Here is a 13,213-nt window from a genome sequence, read left to right as displayed (position 1 = left end):
CCTCTGGTGCCAGGGACTGGCACAGTCTAGCCCCCCACAATTATAGTGCCCTGGAAATTCATTTATGCAACGTGCCTGGACTTGGGGATTACCACTAGTGATGCTTTTATAATATGAGAGCAACAGCTGCTGGAGAGGCAAGGCTTCATGTGCCTAAAGAACAGATTTGCCTGCTTTTCTAGAAAGTAGGGAAGATGCTTGGTTTGGGGATAGGCTTCTCTAGGACGGTTTTCATCCTCCCATTCTCAAGATGAAAACCTCAGAGTACTAGGTTTCGGTGGTGATGTTTCGCTCAGCTCAGAGTCAGGCAGCTTCCCCTAAACCTCGTAACTATAAAATAGATGTTAAGAAACACCCTTTCACAAAAAGGATTAAATAATTCATTTTTCAACATACCATAAGAATAGTTCGAATTGATTTTTTGAAAAGTGAAATGCATTTTCTCTTCTTAATCTCTTTTTAAAAGACATATCGTGTTAAAACCACAAACTCTAAGTCATGATGTCTGCATAGGTACCAGCTGGCTGAGCTCTGTGTCAGGTATCTGCATTTCTCATCATCATCAGGGCTGCAGGGCTCCCTGAAGGGCCTGAACCCTGTGCCAGCCCTTCTATTACTGCAATCTTGGTTTTACCATTTGGCAACTCAGGATTACAAAAAAGTGCTCTCCCAGTTTCTAATTTACCTTATACCTTACAAAGTCTCGGGAGGTTTTTTTTTTTCCTTTTAATTTTCCTGGGACGTCCCAATTTTCAGTAATTGAGACAGCATTTAAAGTGTGTAAGTACTTTTTTTTGTGATCGTTGAAAGCGGGGGACACCCTGTAATTTTATCCATTTGCATTTATCATCCCTGACTAGTAAGACAGTGATAGCTTGATGATATTTTCAGAAATGCTCAGGATAAAAGCCTCTAAAATGTGGAAGTAACAGGTTTCTCAGGCTTCCAAAGTGGGTTTTAAGACCCACATTTTCTTAAGTAGACTCTGGATCTGTGGAAGCAGATTTCTGGAAGATTCAAGAAGTTCACACTGCATGCAGGATGCATAAGCATGCAACTAGCCAGACGTTCAGAGGTCTACATCGCAGGCTCTGACCCATTCTCTGTGGCACACCCGTTGTGAGAAGTACTGGACTCCCAGCCTGATGATGTCTGTTGTTGACTCCATCCAGTCTAGACAGCCGCCACACTGGCCCTCATCTCATTTGGTGGGAGATTTAAATAGATCTCAAACCCATATGGAATCCTTTGATTCTGCTATTCAGACTCAAAGACCTGACAGTGGCCCATGCCATGTTTAGGTGGAACTCCAGAGCCTCTCTGTTCAGCCTCTGCTTCTGTAGGGCTTTCCCAAGCAACCAGACCGCTCTGTAGCAAGCTTGTTAATACCCAGTATAAGCAGAGTCTTGAGAGGCCTGTGTGTGGACTGCTAAGTGCCTCCCTCTGTGGGTTGGGAAGATGTTTAATGGGAGATACGCTGTTTTCTCAGGGCATCCCCTGTAGGGATCTGGCTGCATAATCTTACTTGGACTCAGCAGTTCCTCCAGTTATGCCAACCCGAATGGTCCTCCAGGCAAGATGAGCTTGAGAGGTGCTGCTTCCACCTTTAGCCAATGGGACTGCACGGAGACAAGACCAGAAACTGACCATTTCCTTTATAGAGCCATTGGGATACCCACTTTGGGGGAATAAGCACTTAGAGACTTCACAGACTTGGAGCTGATCTAAATGCATTTTCCTCTGTAATTGAAGTTATGCCTGCCATTTCCAGATAGAAGACAAGATCCTCAGAGTTTACACCCATGCGTGTCTCTTGGTTGAAAGCTTATAAATTCTGTATATAGTGTGAAACCCTCCGTGACTAATGAGGGTCAGAAATCTGCCTCTGCAGATAGAGTCCACTTAAGAAAACCTGTTAAGATAGAGGCCTTTTCTAGTCCACTGATGAAAGCTCCTTTCTAATTATTTAATAATGGTAGGATTATACTCCTGCAGTATAGCTAATGAGTGTCACATATTGCATATACAGTGAATACAACACTGTCTGCTAGTGCTAATCATACCAACCAAAGTAGGAAGGAGGCCTTCCCAGCCCTTGGAACTATTAGAAGCTACTGAGGCCTAGGACACGGAGGTGCAGCTTAGCTGTGACCACAAGCACAGAAAGAACTTGAGGGCATAATGTGTCCCAATCTAGAAATCATGCTGCCTTCTCTGTGCAATTCAGTAAATTTGTTAGTTATGCAAGGGCCCTTAGCAAGGGTTTATGTCTTTTGTAGATTATGGCCTAGAAAAGGCAGAATGTGATGTTTTAGGGCCATTTTGGTGTCTGGGCACAATTCCAAACTGGAACAGAAATAAAACATGTAAAGCACTACACATTACTCTCTGTAGGTGACAATGCAGTGGACTAGATTTGCTATTAATATAGATTAAAAGTAGGCTTTTGAATCAGGTTCAATTCCTCTTCCAATTTCCCTTCTGCTCTTCTTATACATAACATTTAGTGACCTTTGAACAGCCCCTGGATGCTTCACAGTGTCTTATTCTTGATGCCTGTTTAAAGGTTTCTATTTCATATTCACAGCTGGCATATGCAAATATAGGTAAAGATTATGATGCCTCCCAAGTAGCTTTATGGTCAATAAATTACTCCTTGGGTGAACATGCTATCTTTTCAGCCTAGCATGTCTTCCAGGAGTTGCAAAAGCCACAACGGGCAGCCTGCCAGTGCCATCCACAAAGAGCTGGTTGCCCAGGTCCTCCTTTATTCAAGTGTAACGCTTAACCAGGGGCTCAGCCTGTTGACAAATGAGCTCTGTCTGTCGATGCCAAAGGGCTCCTATTGCTGGGGGTGAGGAAGGAGCATCATGGGAGTTCTTTTTGTGGATTTTGGGGAGAAACACTGTGATACAAGAGATAGCAGATTTTCATTTAGGAATTGAGACTGGGTCTGCATCCTGACTCTAAGTAAATTGCTGTATGACCTTGGATTAGTCACTTAACTTCTCTGAGCTCTGTTTTCCTTTGTAAAATGAGTGGGTTGTACCAGTAGTTTTCACAAGCATTTTCACTGTAATTATTTGAGCAATGAGACCTTTCCTATAATGAAATTATCAGGTAGAAGCCCAGTGGAGGATTGTTCCAGTTGAGGAGAAACAGGCAGCTCAATGCCTTCACAGCCCAGTCCCCTTGCAACTGCTTGGGAAGCCATTTTTAAATGGCTGGATTGAGAACCTGTAATGCTCTATGTGATTCTTTGAGGATACCCATCCCTGCCCTGTGCCTTATCCCCCTAACAGTGACTGGCAAGTGTTTTCCTCACTAGAGAGGAGCCCGTGAACCCAGGGACCGGGTCCTTTTTTGTTCATTACCATATATCCAGCACTGGTAAACAGTAGGGTTTGTTGACTGGAGCAACAAATAATGAACAAGCAAGGAAACCCAGGAAGGCCTTTGTCTGTATTACCCATAAATGCAGATGCTTATTGCAATATCTTTACCTAGATGGGGGTACTTCCCAAAAATTTAAGAAATAAGGGATTACTTCAAAACATTTTTTTTTAGTAACCTAGTCCTGAACTGCTCCTTCAGTAGCCACTAGGCTTTGAAATGGGGCAAGTCTGAATTGAGATGTGCCATGCCAAACACACCAGATTTTGAAGACTTAGTATGGATAAAAAAAAATATAATGTATCTTATTAATATTGAGTACATTTTGAAATGATAATATATTGGGTTAAATAAAATATATTATTAAAGTTAACTTCACCTGATATCTCTTTATTACATGGCTACTAGAAAATGTTCAATTATATATGGAGCTCACAGCTGTGGCTCACATATTTATCAGAGAGCATTGCCCTAGATAGCTGATTAGGATCATCAGTAATTACTCTTCTGTATTACATTTGAACATTTTTTTCCTTGTCTCTCCAGGCACAGAAGCTGAAATCCAATGTGTCGGGCAATACACACCTCTGTATTTCCAATGTAAGTATGTTTCTTTTGGAGGCTTTGTGCATTTATAGAAACATAGCCTTTGGGCCACTGGGACAGGGTATCAGGTAAAGCATCCAAAGACAAGAAGGTATCTAGTCCACAACAAATCTAAGCCACCCTCCATGACCATTTGTCCTTTGAGCAAGGTGAAGAGTTTGAATTCCAGTTCACAAACCTGGAAGTAAGCCTGGGACCCAGGATCTTTGTCCCAGGATTAAAAAAGTGTCCCAGGGCCCTGAGCCTCTCTGTGATCACAGTCATATAAAAACATCCAGCACAGAGATGACACATAGCAAATCTTCACTGCTCACCAGATGTTCTCTCTCTGTGGTGCCTCTGACCTCCACAGCCCCCCATGGGTAGATGAGAGCAGGTACATTACTCTCCCCAATTTACAGGTGAGGAGACCAAGAATTCTGCTATGGCGGGCCCTGGTTCCTTGTGGAGGGGGGTGGCACTAGGGGATTAAGCAGGTTCTGGTGACAGGGTTGGAGGAATCTATCCTGGGGAAGGACAGCTGTGCTGGCTGGGAATCCAGAAGCCAGAGTTCTGGTTTGGTTCTCCCAGCAATGAGAAGGGCAAACTCTTGCTCTCTCCAGCTCCTCATCTATAAAATCTGGGATTGGACTGGCTTATGTAGGGAGAAGCTGCTCTGCCGGTTTCGAATGCTGTCTGTGACCTATCTCTACACAAACTGTCACTTGATTGGGCAAGCTTCCTGAGATGACTCTGCTGCCGTCCTTCCCTGGTAGGGAGAGAGAGTGAGCATTCCTCTTCAGCCAGCGGCAGAAAGAGAAGAGCTCCATGTTGCACAAAGCTAACTGTTAGCTGTGCAGCATGGAACCCTTGGGGGAGGGGTAAAGAATGGCAGGGGTACCTGAACTCAGATATCTTCTCCCAGAATGCATTTAATAATCCCTAATGGAAGAGCAAATAGTAAGCACTGGCCAGTTTCTCAAAAGTGTCTGGTTTTCACCCAGGTTCATGGTTTCTTCCCATAAAATTACAAGTCGGTGAATTTAAGTCTCAGTGGTAAAATCTTGGGTCCGCTTTGGTGAGTGGGTCAGCCAGTGGGGAGTCAGAGGGAGAGGGAGTGTAAAGTATACTGTGGTAGAATGAAGACATGCAGTGGATGATAATGAAACCATTCTTTCTCACAGGGTAATTATGACAAAGAAGGTCTCGGTGCTTCCAGCCACATAACCACAAAATCAATGGCTGTTCCTCCAAGCTGTGGTCTGAGCCCACTGCTGGTTCTGGTGGTAACCGCTCTGTCCACCCTATTATCTTTATCTTTAGCAGAAACATCGTAGCTGCATTAAAAGAAAACCAATATGGACATGTAAAAAGACAAAAACCAAGATATCTGTTTCCTGTTCTCTTGTATAGCTGAAATTCCAGTTTTAGGAGCTCAGTTGAGTAACAGTTCCATCCAACTGGAACTTTTTTTTTCTTTTAAGAAAGCTTCTTGTGATCCTTCGGGGCTTCTGTGAAAAACCTGATACAGTGCTCCAGTCCAAACTCAGAAGGCTTTGGGATATGCTGTATTTTAAAGGGACAGTTTGTAAATCGGGCTGTAAAGCAAACTGGGGCTGTGTTTTTGATGATGATGACAATGATGATGAAGATAATTTTAACAGTTTTACTTCCGGCCTTTCCTAGCTAGAGAAGGAGTTAATATTTCCAAGGTACCTCCTGTATCTCATGTAATGACATTGATTTCTAATGACATAAATTTCAGCCTGATATTGATGCCAAGCTTTTTTTTTTTGCCACGAAGAAGATTCTTATCAAGAGTGGACTTTGTGGAAACAGCTGGTACTGTTGTTCACCTTTCTATATGTACTAGCATTTTCCACGCCAATGTTTACATACTGTAAACAGTTCTGCACTCTTGTACAAAACAACAACAACAAAAACACCTGTCACATCCAAATATAGTATCTGTCTTTTAGTCAAAATAGAGTGGGGAATGAGTGTGCCGAGTCAGTACCTCAGCCCCTGAATGAGACTCTCCTAATCCTAAGCCTTACCTGAGTGAGAAGCCCTTAACCTAACGAGAGTCCAATATAGCTGAAATGTCACTCTAATACTCTTTACACTTACGAGGTTGTATGTAGAAAAAAAATTTACTACTAAACAATTTCAACTATTGGCTTTCTATATTTTGAAAGTAATGATACTGTCTCATTTTTTACTGATGGTTTAATACAAAACACATGGGGCTTGTTTCCCCTCATAAGTAGTGTTTGCTCCGATATTCACTTTACAAACACAGCTCTTCAAAAGCAGACTCTGAGAAGCCTAGTGCGTTAGCAGAAAGTTCCGCATCACATGACTGTGGACAGGCAGGAGGAAACAGAGCAGGCAAGCACATTGTCTTTTATCATTTCTTGAAGTGCAAGCGTGCATATCTGTGAGGGAACCGGTGGCTGCCTATAAATGTTCCGCAGCATCTCGTGGCACCCTTGTCATGATACAGTCCAGTACATTGGTTTTCATGTTATCTGACAAAGGCAGCTTTGATTGGGACGTGGGGGCAGGGGCAGGCTGTCCTTCCTTTGGCAGCACATCCATGCCAGGATGCACAGTTCTTTTCCTAAGGATTGTCTTTACGCCTGACTGCGATGTCTTGGCCACCATTTAGAGCAGTTTGGTCTGAAGGTCAAAGATCTGCTTGCCTCTTGTTCTGTGTCCTCCGAGACAGACTGCAGCTGACTGTGTTAGAAAAGAAGGAAGGTTTGTGGCTCAAGAGGGTTAACGTTGGGTTTGGTGAGATGAGTTGGTTGGCACAGGTCAGCAGAACAGGATCCTGGTGATAGGGCATCTGGCTTTTCTAACCGCATACCATCTTCCATTACTCGCTTTATTAACTACGTAGACCCTCAAGTGCACTTTCGAAGTCTGGTTTAGATGGTGAGATTCCAAATCTACCATGACTAAGTACTGGTTGCCACATTTCTCCAACATTAAGTAAAGAAGAGGAGATTCCACCTTAATAAAGTGCTGGTGAGCACTGGCTTTGTTCCCACATTGGTAGAGGAGGTGGAGGAGGAAACCAGGGTGCACATTTCTGTAGATCCCCTTTGCCTGCTGTTGTTTATCTTGTAAGATTAATCAAATCACTGAGGGGAAAGGGAAATCTATGAAATCCAAGATAAAGGCAAAGTCTTTTGGTGTTCAAAGTACATTTGTATCCAAATGTTAATCAACAAAAATGTACAGTATTCGGTACTGACTTTTTTCACTTCAAAATGCTTTCAAGGTAACTTCAGCAGACACCCAACTGTATTTGATTAGTGAAAAGTTCTATAAGACTCTTACTTTGAATAAACACATTAAATGTGTCAAAATATTTGGAATGCCAGTTATCTATGAGTGGATATCTCTTACAGAGCATATTTTGTTTTCATTAAGGTATCTCTGTATATCTACACTGGACTAATTGCATATGGGTCTGATTCTATGTGATCCACTGTAGAAAACTATTGATTACTTCTGCATTAACAGCAGGTCTAATTAGCTTCAGATGACCAAAGAGGAAATGGGCGTTTCAGTGCTAACAAGGGCACCCTTCATTGAAGAATGCAAGGATATGCAATGTATAAATTAAATTTTGAAAACCCTCATCTGTCACCAACAAAGATCTCATTTTTCTTCAGTGATAAAAACATATTCAAGTTACCAAATCCTCTATTTGAAAATGAGTTGCTGATTCAATAAATAGGGGGAAGCATCTTGTTCAGGGACAACCTGTTGGAGAGATTCTTATAAAAGCAAGCCAAGCAAGGTTTCTGCCATTCAGTGTGATCTTGGTTTGACACGGTGACCCTGAAAATTTGTCCCAGAACCGGAGTGCAGTGATTTAAATCATTTACCTATCTCACTTCTTCTTGGCATGCTTAAAAGCAAAAATGATTCATGACTTCCTGTCCTTCAATCTGAGAATTTGGAGTGCCACTGAATACAGGCGTTATCTGCTGAGGTTTGGGTGTCTGGTAGGAAGTATCTCATTGCAGTTGATTTTGATGACACAAAACAGTAACCAAGGTCCATGCAGACCATGACTCCCTGATGAGGTCAAGCCATGCCCTACTTATTTCAGAGAGAAAGAGAGGGGCCACACTAATTAGAAGCACATTCATTCCACTTTGATGTTGAATATCTTTGACCGATATGTTTGAATATCTTTTTAATAGAGCACATGAAGAAAGAAGTGCACAATGTAGAGAAGGAATTGAGAATGCCAATTACATATTTATTTTTCCATACCTGATTTTTTTCAAGTCTCTAATTTTAAAAAAGTGTAAGTTGAGATTAACATAGGTTATTTTTCATGAAGTATAGCAAACGATCTAGAATGTGATAGGAATGTGGTTTCTGTTTCATTTTTTTAACACACTTTTATGCTGTAGTAAGAATTTGAGAAGTTGTGTCTTCGAGTTCCTCAAACACAAGACAGGGCACCCCCAGAGATGCCCCAGACTTTGATTTCATCTGTATTCAGATGATTCCTATCTTACATACACTCTGAGGATGGGCTGCTTCCAGCTGCTGCCCATCTCCCTCTTGCCTTCTTGTCTCCAAATCAGACATTCCCAAGCACTCCATCTGCTGTACCAGGAGAGTGGGAGAGCCGAAGCATTTTGGAGTCCCTGTAAAATGCCTGGGAAAAGAGATGGAAGAGCAGTGGGAGTTTATATAATTAGCAAATTCTTTTCTCAGAATCCAGCATAAATGTATTTTTGTTGTTATTATTTACAAAGTTGTGGCCTTAGAGGAGCTGTCTTTTGGAAAATAAGTTTTCATTCATGCAGTTAGACATGCACGATGTATTTGAATCAATAAATTGTGGACCAGAAAAGGGCTGCTTGAATGAATTCACATGTTCTAATTCTGTTTCAAGGCTGTTGATGATCTCCTGGATTCATACCCCAGTGGTCTGTGTTACTCTTGCCTCTGCTCTTTGATAAAGCAAATGAGACCATGTGAGACCCATCTTTTCAAGAATGACCTAAAAATGATGGCAACAGGCAGGAGTGAATTACCACTGGCCTGGGCACAGTGACAGTCCCATCTGAACTTGGAGGGTTGAAGAGATAAGGCAAAATCAAGATGCAACAGTGGGCTATGTTCCAAGGGTGAATGGATCAGAGAGTCCACTAATTTTCCTTACTGATCAGAATAGGAATCTTCTAACAAAACAGAGTTTCTTGAATCAGACAGAAGTTCTTTGGCGACTGGAAGCTAGAGCTATTAATAATATCTGAATGACAGAGGAAGAAATTTCTTATTAGAAATTCTAAAATAAAACAAGTGGGTATTTGGTCGGGTACCCCTAAACTACACTTTTATCTCATCCCTAAGATAGATATCTCAAGTGTGTATCTGACAGCTTTTGACTTTGACACAGCTCTGCTTCTCCAGTGACCATTTGTTTTAACTCTGTTGTCTAGAATTCTTTGTGGGGGCTGGACCTCTGAAAAAGATTTTCACTGCCGAGGCCTTAAATCCGTGGGATTTTGCCACTCCCTCTGTCCTGGGATGTATTCTGTAGGACATTTCATTTGTATCAGGACATTGGCTGATTCCCTTCTCTTTCATCGTGATTATTCAGGCCTCCCTCCATCACCTTTTCCTTTATTGCCTAAGTATTGCACCTCCCGATTCTTCATCCTAATCACTCTAAATTTAGTTCAACCCAAATTAATTTTTGTTCCAACAGATATCTTTTCAGACAGAGAAGCCTCTCTCAGGAGCCAGGAGATCCGAAGATGATGCTAATCCCCAAATAAGAAGCTCCTCTAGCTAACTCTCCTCTGAGCTCCCTCTTCTTAGCTTTGGGATAGGGGATGGTCTTATCCTTGCCAGGCATCCCTCTGTTGCTCCCAGTGTCTCTGATGAGCTTCTCCTCCCTCCCAGAGGCAATGCAGGGATGGTTTTCAGCAGAATGTGCCACCTGCACTTCTGATTGTTCTGAGACCCAGCCCAGAGGGGTGGAGAAGGCACACAAACCCTATTCCAATAAACTGCCTGCAGAGAACCACAGCCTGCTAATAGTCGTTGAGGTCTCAGCCCCCTAAGGTCTCCAAGCTCATTTGACCAGCGCAGCTGTGACTTCGGCTGTCTGCCTCTGGCAGGTGCCAATATCAGCATCTTGTCCCACTGCCATGGGGAGTTAATTTTTGCTCCAGGGCAGCTGCCAAGCCCAGCACCAGCATCAATACAAGGTTTTCTCTGATTTTTTCTTCTTTTCATCTCATGCTGGGCTTTCTTACCAATCCCCAATTTTGTTTTGTAAGGCTCCAGGAGACTGGCCTGAGATCTTTAGCCTCTTCCTTAGTTTGGATACCTCTTGCTGCTCATAACCAGGCTTCTTCAGCAGAAAGCATGACCCGTTGTACGTACTCAGAAACTGGCTGAATGACCCTGTCATTTAAGGGCTTTATTCTGTCAGACAGTAGCAAGAACTGGCCTATTGGCATATTCCTGGCATTGGGCTGTACTGACACTGAACATGTCCTCCTGAGATTTTTGAGGGTGACCTGGAAGAAAGGGTCTGAGAAAGCATTGGGATCCAAGTGACTTTGAATCTTCCCACTGTGTTTCCTGCTGAGAAACACAGACTAGCACCTGTCCCAGCAGGCTCACCATATCTGCCAGAAAGGACAGAGCCCAAAATGGTGGTAGACTTTGTGGGAAATTAGCCAGTTAGTCCTCTGAGATTTTAATCTGCTTCAAGCACAGGATGCTGACAAGAAAGGTAGACCACTCCCCCGATCCCAGATGAATCCCAGGGATGACAACTTCTCCATCAGTATCCTGAGAAGCAAAGTCAAATGCTTATCAAGTCAGCACGTTTATTGAGTGAGGACTCTGATGGAAGGAACTAGCATTTGGAGCTGAACTTGAGAACACAGGGTCCTCTGACAGCAGCTTAGGGAAACACCCATTCCTTCCAGACTGGCAGAATCCTTCCATTTCATGTCCCTCAGAGACGCTGTATTCTTCTTATAAATCGTTCAGGAAACTGTCTCAGACTCAGTCTCCCAGGAGTTAAGTCCTGGGCCATGTGCACACAATGGCAAATCCAGCTCTTCCATGATAGAGAAGGCAAACACCCACCTTCATCCTGAGCCCGAAAGGCCACCTCTGAGCACTTAGGCTGCCACTCCTCTGGGCCTCAGAGGCCATGAGCGTGGCCTGGTAGACACAGAGGTAAGGCAGTCACAACTGTCAGGTACCGGCCATGGTGCAGGTGGGAATAAGGGATACCAGAGCTACTTTAGCTGAAGAAAGCAAACAGTCAGCAGTGCTCAAAGGAGCAAAACTGCGAATGTGCACGATGACCCCTGACGCCTACAAGCATGACACAGATCCTAAGACTCGAGTGAAGTAGGAAGAAGAATTAGAAAATCCAGTGGGTGTCCTGAGTATAGGGAACAAGGGCTGCTGAAAAATCAGTAAAGGTTGATTACCTGGGGGCAGACTGGTGACAGTGGCAGTGCAGGTGAAGGTACCCTGGCCTTCTCAGTTCGCTGGCACATAAAGCGTGGTCTCTCATTCTCATTCATTCTCTCTCTCTGTCACAATGATTGAAGGGCTGTATGCTCCAGCATTATCTTCTTGGTGCGCCAAGCATGCGTGATCTGGAATTAGGGTTTTTATTTTTTAGCTGTAGCTGAAGGCATTTCTCAAATGTGGAAAAAGAGAATGGAAACCACAGAACCAAATCAGTTTGCCCTGCCGTGTTTGGCTGTGGTCTTACTCTCATCAGACATTTCTGATGTGCTTTTCTGGATTCAGAAAGAGCTGATTGTCCTCCAAGGGTTGAAAAAACAGTTTAGGAAACCTGAATCCAGGGCCTTACAGTTCTCCTCATTATCTATCTTCTTTTCCCTTCCCTCGCTAAGGGAGTGGGGGAATCACTGTTCACTGCAGTTTGCTTTAAAGAGTTTTCCCGTCTCGTGTGCATTATCCCTTGATATTGAAATTATTTTCTCAGTTTAATCCAACTCCTGCTGAGAAGCTGTGAGAGATTTAGGTTGTGGGATTTTTTTCTTGTACTCTTTTGGATGGTGTTGCATTTTTCACTCTTAACCCAAGGGTATGTTTCAGCTTATGTTTCCTCTGTTTCATGCAGGTTTATAGTACGGTGGAATAGAAGGTATTTTTAGAATTCCTTCTGAGTGAGGGGTTCAGACACCCAGTCTCCTCAGAATGTGGCTGAGGGGTAGACTGAGCTTTGTTGAGAAGCCTCCATTTAGGCTTTGGGCGAGTCTCCATGTTCTATTGTGTGTTTACCAAGCTTCCCACTGGTAGAAGATGACACATTTGTCTCATTGTTCTGTGTATCTGCTTTCCAGAGGACACCGGGACATTCTCCTGGGGTCACTCCCACACGGCTTCCTCACACAGCTGTTTTGCAACAGGCTTTATTGCCAACACCCATGGAAGAATGTCTCCTATAGAATTATAAGTTTTGCAGTTTGGACTTTGGAAGTGGTTTTGTGATGTTCGAATTTTCTGTTAGCCTATTGCTCAAGCACTACAGAATGTACATAGTCCCTTTGGCCATCCTTTCACCCTAGAATATCCTAATAAACATTGTTTTCTTTTTTTAAAAAAAATAATTGTGGTGTCTTTTTCTTTTATCCCATCCCTGGAAAACGCTCTGGAAATTTGTAAATATATAGAAATCTCCAATGTCAAGACACTGGACTTTCTTGACAGCGGATCATAAGGACTAAGTGTGGCTGCCACAGAAACTTCCAGATCATGGTTTCCAAACCATGATAGTATCGACACTCAGTACCAGACAATTATATTTGGAGTGGATGGGCTTGTCAGATCCCATACATTGTTGATGGGTAGCAGCATCCTTCGGTAGCCCCCTATCCACACTTGTGGTCAAATCTATCTTTAGACATTGCCAAGTGTCCTCTGAGCCTAGGCAAAAATCACCCTTGGTTGAGAGCCACTATATCATATTCAACCTTTTGCTCATTTCTGAGCAGAAAAAGGCAGCAGGGTCTGGTGTAGGAGCCGCATCTGACATTTATTTTATGTTCTCAGAATGCAATTTTATAATTAGAGAACAGAGTTGGTGTATTCCTAGTTATCATCATATTTGTATTGAATGATTTACATAGACTTATAAATAGTAAGTATTTTGATAAAAGATAGAGACTTAGAATGAGGTGGTTGTTCT

At 42.9% G+C, this 13,213-nt stretch overlaps 1 protein-coding gene across 2 annotated transcripts in view; it reads left to right on the top strand.

The window, feature by feature from the left end:
* The window catches only part of GFRA1 (GDNF family receptor alpha 1), a 229,174-nt gene extending 216,551 nt beyond the window's left edge, over positions 1-12,623 (top strand). For both annotated transcript variants that reach the window (XM_032281753.1, XM_032281754.1), the window contains 2 exons: positions 3,940-3,993; positions 5,163-12,623. In XM_032281753.1, coding sequence (XP_032137644.1) covers positions 3,940-3,993; positions 5,163-5,315 — 207 coding nt within the window. In that variant the 3' untranslated portion in view covers positions 5,316-12,623. The remainder of the gene's footprint in view (positions 1-3,939; positions 3,994-5,162) is intronic.
* Positions 12,624-13,213: the final 590 nt, after the last annotated feature.

Source organism: Sapajus apella, unplaced genomic scaffold (assembly GCF_009761245.1).
Source record: "Sapajus apella isolate SASKATOON/1434 unplaced genomic scaffold, GSC_monkey_1.0 scaffold13, whole genome shotgun sequence".
In the NCBI taxonomy this organism is placed as follows: domain Eukaryota; kingdom Metazoa; phylum Chordata; class Mammalia; order Primates; family Cebidae; genus Sapajus; species Sapajus apella.
The sequence above is the reverse complement of the archived record's forward strand: the minus strand, read 5'-3'. Positions and strand labels throughout refer to the sequence as shown.